A 24355-nucleotide genomic window follows, 5' to 3' on the forward strand; every position below is an offset into this window, starting at 1 on the left:
ATTGTAAAGAATTCCTCGTAGTTGAATACATCAAAAGAAATTCCCGGAATTCGATGTTATCATTTCATTTAGAAAAGAGTAGGTTTTGTATAATTCTTCCATAAAATAAAGAAAAAAATAAACACATCTTCGATAGCCGGTAATTATATTCTAGGAAAAAAGTGTATATATGTCAGCATAAATTCAAGAAAACGATACCAAAAAGGATTCTGATGCGAGGGGCTAAATTCGAATGGAAATTTTTTTAAAAGAATCATCTGAACCGTATTAGATTAAATTTAATCGAATAAAAAGTGAATTCAATGTATTTTAACTCGTGTTCAATCAAAATTTGTGTATTACATTTATCAAAAAACGATGATTAATTGTCACAAAGGAAACTAAAAAAAGGAAACTAGACGAGAAATATGTATTTACTACTTTAGAAGCTATAAAATGATAAAACCGCTGTAAAGGTTGCAAAAATGTACGACAATAAAGATATTCTTACTTTGAAAGATTTGTGGTATTAGAAAAAAAGACATTTACGTATATAGATATAAATAGTTTAAGGTATAAACATAAACATTCCATGTAACTTAATAACTAAAAAAAAACCTGCTAGTAATTAAAAATTGTCCTTTCTTTAGTATCACATTATCAGTCTGAATATTTCAAAAATAAAGAAGCGTCCCAATATTCTATTTTATTGTTTCTCTATCTATCATAAAATAAGGAAGGAAAAAAGTTCCCGAAAATCAGCACTGAACCGATCATGTATTCGCCGGTTCCATGGTGTTCCGATTGATGCAAAAAGGGTTAGTGCACGAAGCGGACAGCTTCGTTATTGTCTGCCAATTGCGTGTCGAAGAGGTGGAGTGGCCAGATGGGTAGGCGTATACCAGGAACCTTCGAGAGCAGCCAATGAAACCTCCTTTCACGACGTTTTACATTATGTATTCTTTATGTTGCCAAGTTGCTATATCTGTCCGTGCTCCGCCCTTATCTGCGCCTACTATATACTTCGCGCTGCACTATACTGCGAAAAAGAGACTGTCTTGCATAAGGGCGCTTTCACACCGATGCCGCAACGATACACCGCTTCCGTAAGATTAATTTTGGTTTATTTATAGATACCCAGATTCGATTCGATTCTCTTAGTCAATCTCTCTATGTTGTTCTTAAACGTCGAATTTATTTCGGAGAATATTGTCGATTGTTTTCATAGCGCTGTGTTTAGAGAATGTCATTTCAAAAGCTTGTGTTAGATTGATTTATTCTAGAAAATCTGGAAAGATACTAATTAGTGGAACAGCACAGGGGCAAGGAAGTAAGTACGTATATAAATACTGCTCTTTATCGCACAACGTTACACGTTGCTATATGTCTTTATTACTCATATTTGTATATATGACACCTTCAGTCAATATACGTGCTTATCTTTATGATTGTGTTGGGTCTATCAGAAGTAACCAAGCTGCACTCGTTTATATAATTATCTTTACAGTTCTCCATTATACATACATATATAGATAGAAGGCGGGAAATGAAGTCTTTGTTGCGTTTTTGCATCAAGGTGTTTTATTTTATGGGTTGCTTAAACAAGTTTTTTAACATAGGGTGGAGTTTGTTTTCTGGAGATCAAGTGGCGAATGAGATTAAATCCTAAGCTATGTACAGACAATGCGAGGCTGATCCACGAGGCTGTCTCGTATCATGCCGTCACGTAGATAGCAGAATACGCGAGGCAGGGTGAATCGTAGTTATCTACGCTTCCGACAAAATCGTTCAATATACGTTAAAACGTAGTGAATAAGGAGCTACGAGGCACCTTTGATCTCGCCAAATACCGACAATTGTTCGCTAAACTCGAGACAGCCTCGTCGTTCTGCCTCGCACTGCCTGTATATAGCTTTAAGTAATTTTGAAGTTAGGTGCAAATTTTCTGTTTGAATGTATTTCTCAACGTACAAATTTTATTCGGTTTATTAGTAAAAACGCTTAAATTTTTTATAATAAAAAAACATCTTATAATTCAAATTAGAATGCATGTCATTTCTAATTCAAACATAGATTCAAAGTAGATTAAGCTTCCAATAGCATTTTTAATGATATTCAAACATATATAAAAGGGCACTGAACTTTTGATTTGTAAATTGACATCGACAAAACGGAACAGGATTTCAAAACTGTTTACCGTTAGTAAAGTTCAACAAACTATAACAATGTACCAATGTATACACGGTTTCCTATATTACGTACGACAAGAGGGTTATGGCAATATTAAAAAATATATCGCACAAAAAAGAGGAAAAGAATCAAAGAGAGAAAGTAATTATGATAATTTTATTGTGGAATTTTTACAGACTTCAATGACTTCAGTTTAACAGTCGTTTCACAGTTAGTAATATGGTGATAATAGCAACCAATACATTGATTGATTAAAAATATTAATGAAGCGGTGTAATTATCATGGAAGAATAATTTTCAGTCTAAATTAAGAAATATTTTTAAATGCTTAACATTAAACTTGCGCATTCATAAAACAATTACTATTAAATATTTTTTCAAAACAATATACATTAAATAATAAATTTAAATAAATAGAAACATAACGTGTAGGTCACAGTTCTACAAATATCACAAACAAAAGTAACTAGAACTTGTTTAAGACAATTTCTTTAATCTTCTTTCCAAAATCTTCAAAACCTAAATACTTTGCAAAGTATATTTATTTACCTATAAAAGTCTAAATTCGTAACAAATTCTTACATGAAAATCAACACTGGATGAAAAAGAAGGAACAAATGAAGTTATAACTCTGTAAACAGATCGATTCTAATATTTTAGGATCTTAAATTGTTAGGGCTCATGATTAATTACGCGTTCTTCAATGCGGGGGCAGTAGTCTTCGCGGGTAAATATTTTCTGTCGGATGTTTGTAATTGAATAAATCATTGTCAGTAGAACGATCGTTTCGAGAAAAGTACAGACAATCGCATCGGAGATATATGATCCCCTATGTGTGTATGTATACACATATGTATACATATGTATATGTACATATATATGCGCGGGTATGAAAGCAATTGTTCCCCCGTGACACGCATCGCGTCGGCTGGAAGTTACGTCGTTCACTGGAACACGACGATGAATCAATTAGCGCGCGGTTACGTTGTTTGAACAACAGCCAGATACTCGGACAATTTTTCTTTTCGAGAATGATGTACGTCCTCGAACAACGTCCGAAGTCGGGAAAAAAAATAACCGATTAATTGTTTGAAACAACGGGCAGTATGCGCGATATTAAACGGTCACTGTATACCGCCGCTTCGTTTTTTTCTTTTTGTGTTGAATGATACCGGAAAGCGTGGAAAAGAAAAACGCGCACGAACTACGCCCGAATTGCCCGTTGAACAATGTATCACGACGATCGGTGAAATTGTTACTTTTAAACTTGCGCGAATAATAGTAACTATTCGATGCTTGAATCGAGAGTACGACTTTTTTCTCGATAAGTTTTGATGGAAGTTGTTTTGATTGGTCTTGAGGGACTGTTTTTGTCTAGGGAAACTTATTGAAATTCATTTCCGATATTATATGTACGTTATGTGGAAATTTAATAATGGATATTTCGTTTTTATGTTTAATATAATATTGATAATTATCAAAGCTTTAAAAGTCCTTCAAATTTTTTATTTTGTTTTTAGTACCTAATTTAGTTAGAAAAAATGTTTGAATAAATATTTGCAGTTTTAATTTAAGAATGAAATATACATATACACATATCGTTATATTGGAAACTATGCTATTAGAAATTTATATACATATTATACTCTGAAACTTAAGTATGAAATTGAATTTGTTCATATTATAATAAAAAGAAATATACAATTAAAAGAAAGAAAATCATAATTTTTCTAATATCTTTTTTAATGTAGGCATAGATACATATGTCAGAATTGAAAAGTCCGTCTGGTCGAATCGTAAATGTCTTGAAACTTGTTGTTTTATCTTAATTTAATTCTAATATGTTTAACATACATTTTTTCACTTCTTACTATAGTTTGCAGCATCTTTTTAATATGGATAAAGGCAATGAATTGAACATAGCAAATATAACATAACAATAGTGATTATAGTTTAAGCCCGACTCATCATCTCTGGAATTATCTGATTGATTTACATTTAGTTGTGATATAATTTATCGAAATATCCATATAAAAGAGACGATATCATATAACAATATTCTTCCATGATTGTATTCCTAAGTACTTTCATATTCCTAGTACTTGTCACTCTGTTAAGGAATTGCGTTATTATTTATTTTCCCCGAAAGGCACGAAGGATATATACCGTTGAGAAGGGCGGTCAAACTTATCTAAATAAAGCGTGTGCCGAAATGTTTATCGCGGCTGAGTTGCTTGCCTCGCCACTGTTCGTCAGCCGTCAAAGAAATGCAACCGAACGAAAGAAGGATAGAGAAGAGGAATGCGTAGCAGGAGGTTTCTCGTGCGCGACACTCGTGTGTCCCACGGGCCGCGGTCAGCTTACATTTGAAAGGAGGAAAGAAGAAAAATAAGGAAGGGATGGTTACACTACGGGACCAAGACAAAAGCTTCTCCATGGTTCGGAATGCTCTGGCTTTCCTACGTCGTCTCTTTCTCTTTTCCCCCGCCTCTCGAAAACAGAGGCCATGGAAATCGCAACCTCGTTCCAAAACGTTTTGTTCGTTTTGGCAGATTTATCTCGCACAAACTTTTCTAGTTAATTATTTCTGACCGTTTTTAGTATAAGAAACATTTTTATGGAGAGAAAATTTCAGTCAGTTTTTCAGTACGGATTACTTGGCATTACACAGCGGTTGACCAATTAAAATACATTACTGGTAACAAGCCGAATGAGATGCATAAGTTACGCATGCTCAATTGATAATGACATTTACACGTGTGAGTGCGACCGTAGATGCGTTTATACATGTGTGTGCATATGCAGAGGCACATCCGCGTAGCGTGCGTAACTCCTGTACATCTAATAATTTAAGGAACATATACATATTGTAGAATACATACATATGTATAGACAGAATACATTGTGCTTCCCACGTGGCACTCGATCAACAAAGTCATTTGATTGTTCTCGTTTGTTTTGGCTATTGCTTCCGATATGTTGAGAAAAAACATTTCATGTGTGAGCAATTCTTTTACTTATAGAAAAGATAATATAAATAGATAGACAAAAATAATTTTATAGTTAATGTACGATATTAATTTCGACTTTATGTAATTCCCAGCGAACAATTTGCTATTATATTTTACTTATTTATACTTCGCAGAAGTTGTGCTTGCTTGTTATGTTATACATTGCATATATAGATATAAATATCATTGTTATATAATTTACGAGTTTTCAGTTTACGAGTTAGTTTATCATTTCAAATCTAAAAACTTGCCCATCATTGTTAAAAGAAATCAAAGCAACAAGCTATATAACAAACGAATGTTTATTCAAACCTTGTATCCGGCGTTTAAGCTGGACCAAGAACGAGGGTGCTTCGCGGCGAATATTCGTGGATCAAGGAAGCTGTATTCGGTTCCCTCCTGATAGTAGCATCGTCATCCCTTCTCTTGTATCGTGTGTACGTAAATGTGTGTACGCGATGCACTTGCTAGGGTTTAAGCACACTACTTCTCACTTTTCTCGCACTTTCCACGACCACGAGAACATCATGACAACCGACGGATGCACTATCACCGACCGTTTCTAACAACACGTAAAAGAACCGCTTGATCAACAAGGATCTTGTGCAGAAGATTATTCCTTGAAATAAACTACAAGTATAACGCAATTGAAACAGTTTGGCCGACGATCTCGCGAGAAAACATCTCTCGGTTGGGTTTATACGTTCGTCGCGCGAGGGGTGAAACCATGGAATCCGGCACAGATGTACGTTTCGAGCCAATGGGTCGAAGCGAATAGCAGAGATTGATCTTTTTCGAGGTTACGTCGGTTCGATACGCGGTTTTCGTTCGAGGCTCTTTGATGGATTCCTCGTATCGCGGACGCAGTCAACACTATTGTTTCTCTGCGAAGGGCATCGGCTCGGTGTGCGATATGCTGCAGCCTGTGGAGTTCTGAGCATGCGAAATGTCGCCTGCCACCCCCGCCCGGTGGTCACGTGGTTGGCCGGCTCGTTCGGCGTCTTTCTTCCACGTTCATCCCCTCTCCATCCCCTCTCTTTGTTTGATCCTCCATCTTCATCCTGCCGTCGGTACTCCTATTCGTTGTCTCGTTTCGTTGGTCGGACGCGCACAGGTCGCTCGTTAATTAGAATGAGAGAGGCTAATGGTAACTCGCTTGGCCACCCGATTGTCAGACGAAGAAAAGAAACGACAAAGAAAGGGTCCAGATGCAAGAAGAGGACGGACACAGCCAGGTTACCCCCTTGTTCGAATAATTGTCACCTCCTGTCACCGTTCGTTTTTATGAATCGCTCTCTCGACTGACAGACCCGAGCTGCTTTTTTTTCGTTTACAACCCGAGGAACCCATCGTGGGATGGTAATCGAGGTAGTCTATGCACACGATCTGATAACTGCAGAGGAATGCACAGCACGGGGTTAACGAATTAGCAATGGAATACGTAGTACGTGCGACCGGAGGTGGTCGTGTTTAATACACAGCAAGAGATTTTAATCCACGGAGAAGTTTCCACATGCCAAAGATGGTTGCTATAGTGTTAACAATTAGTGATGACCTTTACGAAGACTGCGTTTGGTCGCAGTCACATTGTTCACTAATGTTTGATGTACACGCTTATTTCCGATTTAACGTTTTTTTACGTACGGGACAGGTTCCGAATCTACGAGCCGGGAAATGTGATGCGACATGATAGTTCGCGTTGTTTTTTTGCACCTCGTCCACAGCATGGTACGCGTACGTTTTTTTCCCCTTTGTTTTATAATCGGAGATAGAGAATTCTTGACGGGAGGTCCAGCAGCCCTACGTCATACTCGCTGCCTTCTTGGAATAAGAATGTTCCTACTTCTATTTTTGCTTTTTTACCGATTATGGCGTGATAAAAGTGGTGCAGAATATTTCTTCACAGCTGTCATTAAATGTTAAATTTGTGTAGTTACACTTATATTATATGTATAGCAAAATTTGAACATTTGTTTACGTAGTTTTTAAAAAATACGATTATCCAAATTTTTTGTTCAATGTTTTCAATTTTTATTAAAAAGACGATGTTTATGAACTTTTCTGCATAGTCTCTATTGCTCGTACTACTACTACTACTACTAGTTTCGAAGATATACCACTTAATAAATATTTTTAAATTCTTGAATTAATTTTCTATAAATTTATGAATCTTTTAAAAACTCTTTTTTTTTTACATTTATATATAGCTAATTGAATTTTATACATTAATGTATGGTTTGCATATATATACATAATTCCATAAATTAGCATGTCTTACCTGCAAATCCAGGACTTATGTTTTAAAAATATCGATGGAATGTGATCAATCACGAAGCGTTTAAGGAATATCAGAAATTTTAATCTTGTTGAAAATTAAAAATAAAGATTGGTTCTTGGATTTGAAATAACCTATCGATGACCGTAAGAATGTTAAGTAAATATACCTGTAATTTATTATAACTAATATAATTATTTAATTTATACGAATTGTGTATTTGATAGAATTATTCCTTTTTCTGTTTTTAATATTTTGTTTTAACAAAATGTTGCTATTTTAGATGTTGAAATTGCAAGAAAATCAGGCTTCTAGTTAATTATTCTAACACTTTGTGAATATTTTCACGGTGTAGTGTTGCAAGTAATGAAAGCGTCCCTCACGAGACGAAGCTAATATTTTTGACTATGATAATCAGGATGATGCGAGACAAGGGTAGCAACCTAATTTCCTACCACCTGCTCTTACATCCGATGCGCGTTTTATACGAACTAGATGGATTCTCAAATTTCCTTGAGAGTTTAGATAATGTTACTGTGAAATTTTTCAAAACTGCTTTTTGCATGACATCTCAATTTATAGAATGAAAGCCATTTTCTTCAAATTTTCCACACAGAATGCAACGTATCCTAACGTACTGTAATATTACATTTATAATTTATAATTTAAGGCCGATAATTTGAAGTATTTCAGAAATTCATTATTATATTATTTTATTCATTATTTACTATTTTAAACTCGCTGTATTATTCGTTAAAAAAATATTTTAAATGTGAGTATAATATGAAAAAATTGTTATTAGTGTGCATGATTTTTCGTCTCAATTTTGTTATACATCTTTTTTTAATATAGAAAATTTTCATAGTTTGCTAAAGTGAGAGCAAGATTGAAATATGGAAATTCGAGATTAGCAACGGAGTTAGATAGATACTTAATCTTTTCGATATTATCCAAAATCATGATTTTTGGGGTTAGCTTTAGAAAATAATCTTAAAATTAACGTTGAAGAACGTAGCGTAACATGAAATGTGAGATAAAGAAGAATGTGCTCGAATACGGGATAAAGCAGAATGTGCAGCGGTTGCTTTATTATCTCGCTCTCATCCCTGATACGTAATATTTCTCGTATCAAAGTGCACACGGTGGCGAATATGATTAAGTGAATTCGTTTCCACATGACGTTTATTTGTCAGAAAAAGCGTCGAACACGCTTTTCAACGCTGTATAGTATCTGTAAATAGTAAACAAAAGATCAACTGAAGTACAAAAGCGATTTCGATCAGGGGGGCCGTTCTAGAAACGACAAAGGGGATTAGTATTTTTACATAATAACGGATAAGTGCAGCAGGGTCGGATAAGTATGTCTAATCTGACCGTTGTTTTACAGTACACTGGATAACAGGAATCTTTACCAAATTTCAGGTTAATCAAAGACATGCTTTTCTTAAGCATCTCGAAGAATATTTGCATGGAAAGTTCGTCGTCTTATTTGAAATAATTTTTAAATATACGCTTAATTACTTTTTCCCCTAAATAGGTATTGTTAATCTTCTACTTAGGATATTTAAATGTTAGTTTAATAGTTCAAAAGTTAAATAGATTATGAATTGCATCACAGTAAAATCAAAGCACAATAGCATCTTCTATAAAATATTTTCCCCCAAAATTTACAAATCAATAAATTATAGGTATACTCATATAAATTTATATTTTTATGAGTATAATTAAAATAATGAAATATCTAAATGAAGAATTGTATTACTTACTAAATATTATAACAGATAGTATACTCTAAATATTTTATTTGGTTTTGCATATTACATGTACATTATAAATGTATAAAAATCCACAGCTTATGTTCACAAAATAATTCCAGCGTCGAATATACCGTACCTATGTGCCGATAACAATCAAGTCGTACAGCATCTCTTAGAAGAAAGAAAAGGAAAGAGAAGGAGCTACGTAACCGTGCGCCACGGTGGCCCACGAGAACAAATGCAATATAACTCGCGAAGCGTTACGCGAAATGGATGTCGTCGAGTTTCCCCAAGAGTCGTTCGATGGAGATCGAAGGTAATAAAGAGAGGCACGTAAAGGAGACATGGCGTCGACATCCTGTGGGTTGGTCGAAGCAGTCGTTGCCTCAGCAGAGAAAAAGGAGGCGGTATGGGGGTTAGTACGTTTATGATATAATGGCACCGTGATGCCATATACGCCCGCGAGGAACCCTTGTGTACAGATAAATAAGACGGCGTGCAAGTAAGTACGGTGCGAGTCTTGAAGTATGCGGGAGGCTTGTGGTCTATCTCTCTACGTATAAATGAGTATGCTCCAATGCGCGCGTTCGACCACCCAAGGGTGTACACACTGACTCCAGCACTCGAGGAAAAAATGCACGAGTACGGGTTGGAGTATTTACTTTTGTCGAGGCCCAGGTATGTACATATGCCGAAACAAACTGACTTTCGCCGGGGAAGACTCGATTGCCCATTTCGGCAGGCATATTGACGAAAACCTAATCGCTCTTGTATTTTCATCGGTAACAAGGGTACGCCTTTGTAAGAACTAGTTCTTTTTATTGAAATGATTATATAGAAGCCTAATTTTATCTTTTTCTATAAGAATTTACAAGAATATTCTGAGAATTGTGATTACAGTTGATGTGATAATTTTTAAATGGACCAGAATTTTGTGTTGTGTTGAGTATTGAAGAAACTTAAAATTGTATCAAAGTTGATTAAAACACCATATGAAAAAAGTTCATTGAACTTCACTATAATTTTTCTTTTTTATAGAAAAAGTTTATAACAAGTGTCATAACACAGTATTGTTATAATTGCATTACTAATAAGAAATTAAAAATAAACTTGATATACATATTTTGATTGTAAAATATATTTACGTGTGTATAAGTGCATCATTTTAAATGAAATATTAAACACAAGGAACTGCCATAAATCTAGTTTGGAGAAAAATGTGAAAGTGCTGTCCTTCTTTTTTCGTTTAAAAAGGTGGTCTTTTGTTTCTCGTCGAACGACACATTTTCAGGATAAGATTCTGCTAAAATAAGTGCACACACGTGTAGAGATCCTGCGGGTGAGTTCAGCCCCAGCTAAGTAAGCGAGATATTTCTTTCTCTTTCTTGTGTATGTGTATGTGGGGGTGGGGTTCGAGCGCACACACATTGGTAGATTCGTCTAGGTAGGTATGTATGAACGTATGTTAGCTTATATTGGGTGTGCAATTCGAAAATGTCAATTTATGTTGCGGATATAATTTACTACTTCGAGAGTAGCCAGTTAGAAAGGCAAAAGTTTTATGATTATACGTCCTATAAATCCCAGAATTAGTGATAGCAATAAAATTGTTCGTTAAGAGCAGAACGAATGAAAAATTTTGTCAATGTTGAAAAATCTTTTCAAATATAAATAATTTATTTGTCTTATTTGATTTTTTACAAAAATTTGATTGATAAATTTTGTTGTATAATATTTAATACGTACGTTTAATTAATACGTTATGGTGTTGCTATAATTCGCAGTATCGGGGATTAAGTCACGAATTTTAAGCGCGCTTGCGAATGTCGCTCTTAATTAACAGCGTGAGCATAAATCATAAACGAGATGGCAAGCTAATTTTCGGACACCCTGTGTGCATGTAACGCAGGCGCAGGCAGCTGTCACCTTACACCCATGGAGGAGGCATGGGCTGCGGCGGCCATTCTCAACTTATCTCTAGGATCTTTGTAAACATGTCGTGAAATCCGAGTATTCAAGCAGTGGCGTAGATCGCGAGGTGGAAGGACCCATCGAAGCGTTCTCGAAGTAAGAATTAAAATCTCCGGAGAGTACGTTTGAGACTGCAACATTGCGCGCACGAGGTTTCCCTGGCAACCAGAACCATGGTGGCAACGTCTCTAAATGGAGCATGTCTTTGTTCCGTGCTAATAAAAGGACTTCAGGACGTGCCACCATCCTCTTTACCCTCTTCCTCATCTCTTAGTCTTCCTGCTTGGGCAATCATCCTTCCGTTATTCTCCGTAGCGATGGAAATATTCATCAAGCTATAATAATTTGATAATGATAGTTCGATATTTTTGTTTTATGTAACAATAATCTTTTATGATTTCGGAAATGTATAATAAATTTCTATGTAAGCATTTCTCTGATGCGTTTTGCCAATATTTGGTCTTTAATTTTTTAATTACGAAGATATATGAATTAATGATTAATATATTACAATTTAATATTAATGTAATTATATTTATTATAATCATGAAAAATAACTAATTACATAAAAGGAATTTCGATTTCCTAAATTTTGTCTTATAACATTTTTAAATTACGTTATATTTATGAAATATTTTCCTAGATTATTATATTGTATGATTGAGCAATCAAAAACTATTTAACACAATTTGCAAGTGGATAAATTTCAATATATTTATAACTATATGACGTTTCGGAACTGTTGAAGGCTCCGAGCTCAAGACTTGCCAGACAAGAACCGCAGCAACGTGAAACATAATACAAGTTGCACCAGCCAGTCCTAAGCTCAGCCATGCGAAGCAGCCAGCGGCTAAGGAACGCGACGTACGAATCAGATTACATCTTACGTTGGCTGCTTATCTTTATTCTTCACTTTACTTCGCTTCAATTCACTTCATTTCGCTTCAGTGACAATCCTTCGATCGGCATCTTATAACCGCTCCGCGATATATATTCGTTCTTCAAAACAGCTTTCCAAGAAGTTAAATGATCACAAAATTTCACTTTTATCGAAAAATGCTTTAATTGCTAAGTTTTAAATCATATAACACTTCTGGTATAAGCTTATAATTTTAAACCCATCTAAATGAAATATATAGATTCATAAATTTGTTAATATTTAATTTTGTTTTTACGATATCGTGGTTTAATAAGGAAATAAGTTATAAAACGCTCTTTTTAGGAATAATTTACAAAAAATTTTATTCCTTACCATACAAGCTTATTTTTTATTGTTTCATCCGATTTCTTTGTTTAAAATTATATAGTACTAAATATTAAATATTCCTTAAAATTAATTAATATTTACTCATTGTCAGTTCCGCTAGCTTGTAGAAAGACGGGAGCTTGAGCACCTTGCGCAACCTGTATCAGTTGAGGTTGAGCTTGTATAGGAGCAGTTTGAATTATGATTGGTTGGTTACTTCCACCTTGTACTTGCATACGAATCATCTGAAGTTGCTGAGGCGTTAATTGTATCTAAAATCATAGATGAAATTGAATAAATAAACATATATAGATTAATAATAAACTCGTATTAGTCACTAAAAAATATACATACTGGTATTTGTTGAATTTCTCCACTAGGTGTTACAATTTGTTGTACAATTTGTATTCCCCCAGTTTGTGTTGTAGGTGTTTGTTGAGCTTGCTGTAATTGTATAATCTGTTGACCTGATGATTGTTGTGGATTTTGCACTGTTACTGTTTGTGCTGTACTTGCAGTTGTACTTTCCTGTAATTAAAGTATGCGATTAATAAATATAATTTTGTTTAATGAAATCAAAATATTTTACAAAAAGATATATACCTGTTCTACAGGACTACCAATGTTGATTGTTTGTATTTGTCCAGTAGAAGGTTGTACAATTTGTATAGGTTGTGTAGTAGCGTTATTACTTTGTACATTTTGGTTGGCAGAGGCTTGTTGCTGTGCTAATTGAAAGTAGTAATGTACTTGATCTGAGTTCATAGAAGTACGAACTGTACTTTCAGTTTGTGCTTTACTTTGTTTCAATTCATCTCTAGGCACTATATCAATTAGAAAATCAAATTGATCATACTTAGTTATTGCCATTGCTATATCATTTCTTTGGAGAGTACGTCTTTTATTATCTTCTGTATGTACCCATGCTCTTAATGTTAGTTCATGTATAAAGATTTCCGCTGCTTTAGAGAATAACATAGGAGCCTCAGCGCTTATCATCTTTACATCACCATCCAGTTTCATTATCTTTTTTATCCTAGCCAATGGCAATGATTGTGTTTTTAGATCCATCTATGAATTCAATAGTAAATAAAAATAGGAATATGTAATAATGATATTATAACATATATGAATGGAAATTGTTATTTACCGTAGTAATTTTTTTAATTTCTTCTGTGACTTTAGGCCAAAACTGAGTCAAAGCCTGTTGAGCCTCAGAATTACCAGGTGATGCAATTTGTAAGTCTCCATTTGAATCACCTTCAACTTCACTATCTTGGTTGCTAAATAAGTGTATATAAAGTAATAAGTAATGCACTCATTTATATTACAATATTATAATATATTTAATATACAATACACTATATTTTTAAAAAATAATGTGTTACTTTCTTTTTACGAAAAAGAGCTACATAACCTAATAATATACAAATAAACAGTTTTACTTACGCATTTACAAAGAATACCGACATCCTCTATAAATATTGTTGAAATGATATAAAACAAAATATTTTAAGCTATGAAAATCATACTGTCGTTTAAGATTAACACTATGTAAACTACAAATGTTGCAGTTTGTTGATTCTTAACAAATTCACATACAATTATTATTTGTACCAGTGATTATACCGTCATGATAATCAATTTTATTCTACTTTGAATTTTAGTATATCGACGACAGATGGCACTAATGTGCAGATTCATGGTTTATATATATATTCCTAGACGAGGTGTTAGGATGCAACATGTATTTGTTTCACAGCTTATCATCTGTTTTACTCAAATCTGGTCGGTTCGACTTTGTTTGTTGTGTAGTTTTTAATTTTGAGATTTGTGCACAAATGCACAATTCGACAAGACAAGTATCAAGTTCATTGATGGGAGAATGAATAGTGTCTGATACTTAAATTTAATCAAAGAACAAATAAATAATCATGCAGAACGTATTTCTGGACCTGATTACATCTTTCAACAAGATAATGTACCTGTACACACATCGAGATTGGTCCAATCATATTTTAATGAAAATAATATATCTATTTTGCCGTGGCCTGCACGCTCCCTGAACCTTAATATTATTGAAAATTGCTGGACAGAACTTGTTCACGGCATATATGCGAATGGAAAGCAATATCAACCTGTACAAGAATTAAAAAATGCAATTGTACGTGAATGAGATACGTTGAGTCAAAATTATATCCAGAAACTATATATATCGATACCAAATCGTATAATAGAAGTAATAGAAAATAAAGGGGGATGTACCCATTATTAAATAAGTATATATGTTTGATAAGTAATTATTGTTAGTTACAATTTATGTTGATTATTATTTTCTTATTGTACATGTGTTATCATTTACTTTTTAAAACAATTACAATTGTTACACATTAAACCTCATAATGTTTTGATATAGGTTACAGACGAAAAACTTTACACGTGTCATTGTGAAATTAAAGATAGCATACCTGGGTTATCTTTTTGACAAGGAGTGTAATATGATTATTAGATATGAATAAGTAGTCAAATCATGAAGATTAAATCAAGAAATTCAATCATACCTTTTTTTTTGATGTTAGGTTGGAGGCTAGGTGCTATAAAGTCAATAAATATGTATTGCTCTAATTTTTACTTTTATAAAGAATTAAATATAATTAAAGATAATTAAAGATTTTAACTAGTAAAAAATAATCTCTCAATTGTATATATATCTGTACATTTATATTATAAAAGTAGGATGAGAAATACACAGTATATACAATTTTCTAATATTCTCATTCATGCATAGCTTTATAGCTACAGATACTTTGAAAAACTGCATTTAATACTTCTTTAGCTGTATGGGTGTCAGAAGTACTTATTCTAACAATACTTCCAAATTCACGAATGTAATGATCTAATTCCACGTCTTTGGATAAAGTTTTTGTTGCCATATATTTATTTGTTAATTGTGATAATTTCAATAAATCAGAACTGAAAGCTTCATCTAAATCAAATAATTCCAAAGCTGGTGGTGGTAATTCTTGGAAACTTGGTGGAAATACCTGCATAAATAAATTTTTATGTCATAATTTTTATTTAAGATGAATAATTTTAATAAACAATAATTGATTTTACCGAAGCTTGTGTGGCTGGTAATGGGGCCTCAAAATGTGGTGGAATTAGACTAAGTGGTTCATGTTTTACGCCAAGCACTTCATAAGCCTTTATACAAACTGGTATCATATCTAAATTTATTGAATAAAGATGATGTTTAAATAATTTGGTATAATCACGAGGATTATCCATTATATCCATATCTTGAGTGCATACTTTTGGATTATCAGCTTGTTGTGTTATATCTGGTATAAAATTATATTCCCAGAACTACATAAATAATATTGTCATTGATAACTATAAATAATCATTTTGAATTTCAGTAACTATTGTAATATAGAAGCTTACATCTATATCATCCATTTGAGATTCTTTGATTACAATATCTTTTGATTCAAAAAAGTCAAAGATCATTTGTCTTAATGAATCATTTTTTTCTTTTTCAATATATGTGTCGGTTAACATTCTTGAAGAACCTAAAACAAGTAACTTTCCACCATTGCGTTCATTATAATGAAAAGCAGAAATAGGTCTATTTGTTGGAATTGCTAGTGATCCACTTGATAACGCAACTATTGATGGCTGTACTACATTTAAAGTTGCACCATATGGATACAAAAAGTTCATGTCTCTGAAATAAGATAGATTAAAAATAAATTATTATTATCATTTTTGTGTAGTAAACCAATTAAATCAAATAAATAAATTAAGCAATATTTTGTATTTATGTGATTTACATGTATTCATTGCTATTTCTTAAAAATATAGATTTATTTGACATTCCTTGAGAAATTAAACATTCCTTTGGATGCATCGTTTGACTGTAACTCATGCGTATAACACTATCTAAAAATTAAACAATAAACAAGAGTATGTAAATTTTTTTTTTAATTTCACTTTCATTTAAGACTTTTATAATGAAATACCATTGTTCACCATTATGCCAAATTCTTCCAACAAAAAATTTACATTAGTATTTGATTTTTTTTCACCACCTTCGCCGAGCATAACTAAAACATGTCCACCAGAATTTAAGAACGTTCTAATAGAATTTATTTCTAATTCTGTAAATTTATTTCGTGGACCAGGCAATACTAACATTTTGCACGTCGATAACAATTCCTCTGTTAAAATATCGTTGTTTCTGAAAAATAACAATAATTATTAAAGGTATTTTGTTTTTAATTAAATTAAAGTATAATCACAATATATAAGTAGTAATGCATTACTCGACGAATTTCCATCTTGATTTCAACTTCCTTTGGAGTATTTTAAATTCTTCGTTCATTTTCCTTTCATTTTTTGACGCATCAAAAATAATGACATTTAAATTATTGTTGCCATCACTGCCGCCAAAAGTTGAGCTCATAGTGATTGTCACCTTATTATTATAAATCGAATAAGTATCAATAAATAAATTTCAAAACGATTTTCAATAACCCCCTATTACCCTTTTTATCGCATTATTAATCAAAGATTTACTTAGAAATATATGCTTATTTTCTCGTTGTTAGTGGCAACCAGAAACATATCAAACTCTTAAATGTAATTGGTTGACGGTATAGATATACATCAGAGCCGTATATATTAAAAAACATTGTTTTTACAATGATTCATAATATTCTATTAAACAGTTAAACAATAAACATAAAAAAATGAATCTTAATTATTTTTATTACATTTGGGAAATGTTTGTAAAATTATTTTGGAAAATATAAAAAAAGGAAGTTCAAGCATTTTAAGTTTTCCATATTTTATAAAAAAAACATTCGACTTAGATTCAGAGGGAAAATAATTTTGAAAATGATATTAAAAATTATTTAGAGAAATAGGGAGAAAATTCAAACACATCTAAATTAAAAATAAAAGAGTCATTTATTTTTTGTAATTTACAATTACGAGCAGATTTACAGATATTTTACAAATCGTATATGTATGTATGTAATTTCAGGTAATACATATGTAAATACGATAAGCTTCATGAATGGACAAAATGCATCTAAAGATCAGCTGATTACATGTGGGGTAGATGGCGTCTTAGGTGACAGCATAATTGTGAGTAGTGTTCAAAATGGTTGGTGATTCGCATGATTGTGAGCATTTTGTATTCATTTAAGAGTTAGCTCACACAAAATGACTGCGATTGTACAAGAAGATAATGAGTTAAAGAGGTTACTGGGTAACCCTGCAAAAAATGCTGGGGAGGATAACTTGATGGGTCCACCGCAAACGGTAAATTAATAAATATGTTCATACAGTGTGCACTTATTCTTATATTCTTCTTTTTACTCTTATATTTTATTTCAGACTAATGTTCCGCGACCAAGTACATCACAAAATTTGAATCCCCAATCACTGATAAATCCGATGACTCCAGCTAATAGTACAAAAGAAGTGATAGAACCATGCTTACAGTAATATAATTATTAGAACTATAAATCTTCCCTATTTTCATAAAAATTACCTTTTATATGTGTGAATAAATTTTATAAGGGATAAATAAATTTAATGTCCCTTAAATAAAAATGATTATTATTTTATTTAAAATTTAAAAATGGATGTATGATATATAGCGAAACTTTCTTCTTTTTCTTTTAGAAATGTAGTTTCTACAGTCAATTTAGGCATAGAATTACCACTTATGTATATAAATACAAGGACGAGAAATTCTGAATATAATCCAGCAAGATTTACGGGTTTGGTCATGAGAATTAGAAATCCTAGAGCTACTGCATTGATTTTTCATTCAGGGAAATTAGTGTGTACAGGAGCTAGATGTGAAGAGGACTCTTTTCTAGCAACAAGGAAGTTTGCAAGAATAATTCAGAAGCTAGGTTTTACAGTAAGAAGTATTATATAGTGTACGCTGAATAGACGAGAAAGTAATAAATTAATAATGTTTTACTTTTATTATATGTTGTTGCAGGTCAAATTTTATAATTTTAAAATACAAAATATAGTTGCTACATGTGATTTAAAATTTCCGATTAAACTAGAAAATTTAAATCATATACATGGTCAATTTTCTAGTTATGAACCTGAGCTTTATCCAGGTCTTATATATAGAATGGTATCACCAAGAGTGGTATTGCTCATATTTGTAAATGGTAAAATTGTATTAACAGGTGAGAATGAATTAAAATGTTGCTTTTTAGTCATTCTTCTTTTTTATTATTAAGACTATTCTAAATACACATAATAACATTTTAGGAGCAAAGAATCGAGTTGAACTGCAGGATGCACTAAACAATATATATCCAATACTGAAAAGTTTTAGGAAGCAATAACAGAATTTTCAATATTTTAAGCTGCTTTTTACGTTAATATACGATTTGTATGAGGACAATTCAAATGTACTATACATTAACTGATTTGATTTAATTAAATCAAATTGATCAACTTATTAACTTATTTATTAGTAGTGAATTTTATTGCAGTGATGCTTCATGTTTGCAATTATTGAAGAAATTTTAATGGATCTTGTGCAGTAAATTAATTTTATAATTTTTATAAAAACTGTACAAATGATATAGCATATAAATATATAATATGCTAAATCAACGCTCCTGTCATAGTCTACATATTTTGTATGTGTAGAAATAAATGCAATACATCACATTAAAATATGTATATACTTTTGAGTATTGTAAATAATAGGGATAATACCTGATTTTACATTACTGTGAAAATAAAGTACAACTGATAAGTACATAATACATTTATAAAATTCTTATTTTACCAGATATAGCTCAAATGTTAAGTATGTTATCGAAAAGAAGATATTACAAATATATTTTACAGATAGATCAATTATCTAACATTTGTAAACATAATTGCCAATACTTATTATCTTGAGAAACAACAATAATATTCTAGATTCTAGAGAATTTGTGGATTAATAGAAATTTAGTAATTAATTTTTTGCAGCAGAATATATATATTTCTTAAAAACATAACACATTTAGAATATTTAATATATCTCTTGTTTAATATATGTACACTGATTTGAAGTCGTTACTCTGCATTAAAATTAGTAATATGATATTAAAATATTTATGTAATTTTATTTAGCACCAGGTTTCCAGATTATGTAAAATCTGTTCCAGCTGCAGATTCATTTATGCTTCTCTGTGTTTTTCCTTTTACCGAATCACACTTTCGACTGAGGATGTTTTTTGATATATGTTAAAATACTGTAAAGTTTCGCAATCCTTGCATCTTAATAGTCTCCAGTGGAATATATCCGGTATTTTAATAGACGACATTTAAACCTTTCTTCGCCGCGATCGGCAACTTTTCACCTCGGAAAAACGGATTTTCTTCCTGAAATAATATATTAAAAGATATATAAAATCTATTATCTACATTAGTGTGTAATTAACCGAAAATTAAAATAAGAATGAAACTTTAAATAAAAGATATAACTCAAATTAAAAGATTAAAAGTTTAATTTGAAAAAGAAAATGTTGTTTATTCTTTGTTTTAAATATATTTACAGTTTATTACTTTCTCTATTCCGAACGTCACATAAAATTCATTTTTTTTACTATTTTGTGACGAGAGTTTATTTCTAGGTGCATTCAAGATAGAGAAAACAAGTATAACGGTTAAAGAAAAACTTAGAGATAAAAGTTTAGCGATTATTTAAGGGTTTTTTCATTATCCTTTTATCGCTTTGATCAGATAATTCAATTTAAAAAAATTAAATATATCTCTTACAGCTTGGAACTGATCGACGATTTGGTTGAAATTAGAGTTTGGGATATGCATGCTTGGCATACTGTTGCTGTTTGCGGAGTCAACTGGACAATCCAACATGTGTTCCGTGTCACACATACAATCTTGCGCGCTTTGATAATCCCGGCTGAATGCCGCTGTATTCTCGAAATTCACGATACAATTATTTTCACCTGAACAATAAGCATAATCCGATTAGATTTTCTAACTAATATAAAATACATCATACACATTAAAATACATCATATACATTATATTATAATAAATATAATATATAATATTTTTAATCATAGCTCTATTAATATAAGTATGAACATGAGTATAACATAAGTATAAATGAGTACATTTATGTTCCAATTCTCTTTGTTTTGACAAACAAAAAGATTTTTAATATTTTAAGTAAAATTTTAGCACAAAATTAAAGCAGCAAATTATGTACTATCAATAATGTATTTTTCATAATTTCCTCAAATTCAAGAGATCTTTTAATATAAAAGAAACTCGATTGAGTTATGATTGACGTAGTTGGGTTAATCACAAATATGTTAAATAAATTATATCGATTACTTTCGGAAACGTTATAAATTTTTTTACGAATTATTTATACTATCGCAATCTGGAGAAAAAACCAATCACTTACTCGTATATCCAACCGGACAAGGATTCGGTGGTGTGCAATATGCAGGCAAAGCATTCTCTTTCTCATCCTTGATATTCTTTATGCTTCCAGGTTTAATTCTCTGTCTATCATCCACCTTATCGTTATTATTGACACGTTGGTGACTCCATAACGTGCTATGTTGCAAGTACTCCTGATCGCGAATGCTAGGATTGGGGTTTAAAGTGTCTATGCCATCATAGTCAGCAGGTAATTCCATAGGAATTTCTTTCGGTTTGTCTTGATATTCCAGATAAGAATCTGCTGTATCCACCAGTTCGTTTCCCATTTGATTGATCAGTTCTCGGAGAAGAGTATCGGTTAACAATTGCTCTTCCTAAAATTAATGTATAAATAGTAAATTAGTAAATTAAAGGCATAAGTTATGGAGTATCAAGTAAAAAGACTTTGATATAGGAAGTATATTAAAAATAAGTAGAATTATAGGCAAGATGTTACCTTAAGTGGTGGAGACAAATATACCGATGCTTGAACAGTAACAGCCACGGAAAGAAACAGGACCCAATACATTTTGTGTGATAGCTGGAATAGATAAAAAGTGGCAATTAATGTCCTATATGAATGAAATGTTTGGGTTAATATTAATAAGTAAGGTAATACTAATAAATATTTAGATTAATTTGTAATTAATTGTTTAGAATGATTGAGTGGAGATAGGTAATTAAGTTTTAATAAATCATTTATTTTAAATTACGTTTATTTATAATATGCTTTTGCAACTAATAACATCTTTCCTTGATACAATATTTTATGAAAAATTTTAAAGGTATCCAAACATAGATGATGTGTTGATATTTTCTAGAAAACAAAATGATCTATCTATAAAAAATTATACACTGTTACAAAGAAATTTTCAATAATTTTTTAGTACAATGAAAATTATATCGTATTGATAATTAAAAAGATATAGTTATATATATATATATATATATATATATATATATATATATTTTGTATATAATTACAATATAAGAAAGTAAATTCGAATGATCTGACATTTTTCATTTCTAAAAATAAGTAGGATACGTCTTCAACTTTAGTTCCTGACTTCTGAATCACTCTAATGTAATTAATAGTATATACATATAAGTTGTGTTATATAAGAAATAATCTTAAAATCTGATCTTGTATTTTATACCATGTTCAGTTGGACAATTATTCGATTTGAACTTGTTACAAAGTACGTTCTTACAATAATTAAATACAGATATTACAAAGCAATAACGTACCTACCAAAATCATTATACATATCACTACATAAGAACAAAATAATTTTCCCTCAATCTTCATTCACACCTAATAATTTCATCTCTAGAAATCAACAAAGTATTTACATATAATACATTCAATAAAAAGTAACAACACTATCGATCATCAACTCACATCAACCCAATCTCGAGGAAATAAGCCACCTTTCTCATAATTTCCATCATTACGATTTTCAACTTAGCTTTTTCGTCCAAATATTCCAAGTTGTCTCAAAACGCATAAATAAAAAAGCTTCTTGAGCAAAGTAACGAATAACAAAACTTACCAATAATCGTGGAATAATCACAAGATGGGACGACGAAGAGATTCTCGAGTAGATTTCGCGAGTGTTAGAGTTCGGATTCGGGAGTACAGGTATCTTTGCCAACCGGAAGCGGCGCTGTGCTCGTGCGGAATCGAGGTATTGATCCACGCTTTCCACGCCGTTTTCCCCCCGGTTTCATCGGCCACTGTACCACCTACGATCCTCTTTTGCAACCCACATTCGTAAAACCGTGTTACGAGCAAAGGTCGGCCCACAACCGAGCCTCGTGACGTGCTTTCTGCTATTAAGGATGAGAGTCTGTGGCTCACTGGCTCCATGTTAATTCCTGGACCAGACCGAGGTATTCTCGCCGTTCGATGAATGAAGTGGCTACGCATGGAATTTCAGACTCTGGAATGCGCAAATTTTTGGCAGCCTTTTGGAATTTTTCCCCGGGTTTTGGTATTTTCTTTTTGGTGTGGGTGTTTAGAAGATTTTTATAGGTCGTGGCCTCGTCGTATTCTCTTCGATATTTGCATTTTATTTATTGACTCGTTACTATTTTAATGGCTCTTTCTCTACTATTACTGTAATTTGTATAAGGCTTGTAAAAAGAAAACTTCTTATTTTTATTATTATCCTTTCGGTTAGTTTTTAAACTTTTTTATTGAAATATTTTAGTTAAGTTTCTGTAAGATTTTCGGAAGAAGAGCAACGAGTGAAAAAAGAAAATAAATAAAGAACGTTGCTGTGACAAGAATTCGAGGTAAAAGTTTGTGAAAAATTTTTTGAGAAACGTTGAGAAGACGAAATCGATGTTGCACAGATGCTAACGCTTTCATAGAACACGGTTGATGGAAGGACTAAAATGCAAAATGGAAACGACGACATCAACAAGGGCTCAGAGATCAAAAGACCCCAAGCATTCATTATGGTCGTATATAAACGTCCATTAGCAATTGTCTCGCTTTGCATACTTCCAATTCAATTTCTGAAATCGAATTGCTACCGTGTTTCCGCGTCCACCAACGAAAATTACCTTCTCTATTGAATCATGTTCTCGCGCAAGAGGAACATCTCGTCTTGTCTACAAATCATTCTGTTATAGCGAACGAATAAATCGCAAATTATTTGCGTTCATACGAAATTTGCGAATAGTTGCGTACTTGTAACGCAATATGTATAATTTTATCGTGTAGTCGAATTTGATTAAGAATGAAGAATTTAATTAAGAATAGTATCAAGTAATTAAAAATTTGTAAAAACACAATTATAATTATTCTCTATCTTATATTATTTAGTGCAGGTTTATACGTACAAACATTTGGAATCTGATGTATTTTTTCATTTTAAAAATTAAATTTTAAAACTATTTTTTATGTATTTTTAACCTTAGCTTTTAATCGCTAGATAACTGTCTTCGTCAATTGGTTTTTATACGTTAAGAAAATTTTATTTTCTAGTTGATGACATATTTTAATGCTTATTTGATTTAATAAACGCGGCACGCTCCAGTAATTGGATCAATAATTTAGGAAACTAATACCTCGAAAGTAGGTTTTGATAAACGACTTCTTTTATCCATGTTATGTGATCATGTATTTCTATCTATATTTTTATAATCTATATTTTTCTCTAAGAAAATTTCTTTTTAAATAATAATTAACAGTATTTTATATTAATAATTTTCGAAAATATAAATCTTACTCTTACTATCTATTGAAAGATCTTTATATAATTTTATTTTATTTATTTTATAGTCATCCGATCTACTAATAATCTTATAATCCACTTATTATATTTTGTATTATACGTTCTGGAAAAAATGTCGGAAATACACAGAAGAGGGAAAGGTGTAAGAACAGAAGATTACCTGTTTCTAAGAAGATAAAGGAGATGAA

The 24355-nt window shown here is 31.9% G+C and overlaps 4 protein-coding genes and 1 long non-coding RNA gene across 5 annotated transcripts; 2 read left to right on the plus strand and 3 right to left on the minus strand.

Moving 5' to 3' along the window:
• Nucleotides 1–12408: 12408 nt before the first annotated feature.
• Nf-YC (nuclear factor Y-box C) lies at nucleotides 12409–14073 on the minus strand. The gene is made up of 5 exons (XM_069128910.1): nucleotides 13879–14073; nucleotides 13580–13712; nucleotides 13033–13500; nucleotides 12784–12957; nucleotides 12409–12701 (listed from the first exon to the last, which is right to left on the minus strand). The coding sequence occupies exons 1-5, from the start codon at nucleotides 13899–13901 to the stop codon at nucleotides 12528–12530; spliced, it is 972 nt and encodes a 323-aa protein (XP_068985011.1). The 5' UTR covers nucleotides 13902–14073; the 3' UTR covers nucleotides 12409–12527.
• Nucleotides 14074–15203: 1130 nt separating this feature from the next.
• Nucleotides 15204–17090, minus strand: IFT52 (intraflagellar transport 52). The gene is made up of 6 exons (XM_069128900.1): nucleotides 16755–17090; nucleotides 16452–16669; nucleotides 16263–16371; nucleotides 15874–16156; nucleotides 15547–15795; nucleotides 15204–15473 (listed from the first exon to the last, which is right to left on the minus strand). Exons 1-6 carry the CDS (start codon nucleotides 16892–16894, stop codon nucleotides 15204–15206), a joined length of 1269 nt encoding a protein of 422 aa, XP_068985001.1. The 5' UTR covers nucleotides 16895–17090.
• LOC138187794 (uncharacterized) lies at nucleotides 15661–16241 on the plus strand. The gene is made up of 2 exons (XR_011175258.1): nucleotides 15661–15773; nucleotides 15849–16241. It is a non-coding gene; the product is annotated as an uncharacterized LOC138187794 (long non-coding RNA).
• Nucleotides 17091–17476: 386 nt separating the features above from the next.
• On the plus strand, nucleotides 17477–19027 carry Trf (TATA-box binding protein-related factor). The gene is made up of 5 exons (XM_069128920.1): nucleotides 17477–17757; nucleotides 17833–17939; nucleotides 18124–18367; nucleotides 18452–18650; nucleotides 18736–19027. The coding sequence occupies exons 1-5, from the start codon at nucleotides 17659–17661 to the stop codon at nucleotides 18810–18812; spliced, it is 726 nt and encodes a 241-aa protein (XP_068985021.1). The 5' UTR covers nucleotides 17477–17658; the 3' UTR covers nucleotides 18813–19027.
• A 111-nt stretch (nucleotides 19028–19138) lies between these two features.
• 7B2 (Secretogranin_V domain-containing protein 7B2) lies at nucleotides 19139–22632 on the minus strand. The gene is made up of 5 exons (XM_069128934.1): nucleotides 22476–22632; nucleotides 21380–21463; nucleotides 20903–21257; nucleotides 20245–20435; nucleotides 19139–19848 (listed from the first exon to the last, which is right to left on the minus strand). The coding sequence occupies exons 2-5, from the start codon at nucleotides 21449–21451 to the stop codon at nucleotides 19777–19779; spliced, it is 690 nt and encodes a 229-aa protein (XP_068985035.1). The 5' UTR covers nucleotides 21452–21463; nucleotides 22476–22632; the 3' UTR covers nucleotides 19139–19776.
• Nucleotides 22633–24355: the final 1723 nt, after the last annotated feature.

This window comes from Bombus flavifrons, chromosome 2 (assembly GCF_040668555.2).
Source record: "Bombus flavifrons isolate JBK064 chromosome 2, iyBomFlav1_principal, whole genome shotgun sequence".
Classification (NCBI taxonomy): domain Eukaryota; kingdom Metazoa; phylum Arthropoda; class Insecta; order Hymenoptera; family Apidae; genus Bombus; species Bombus flavifrons.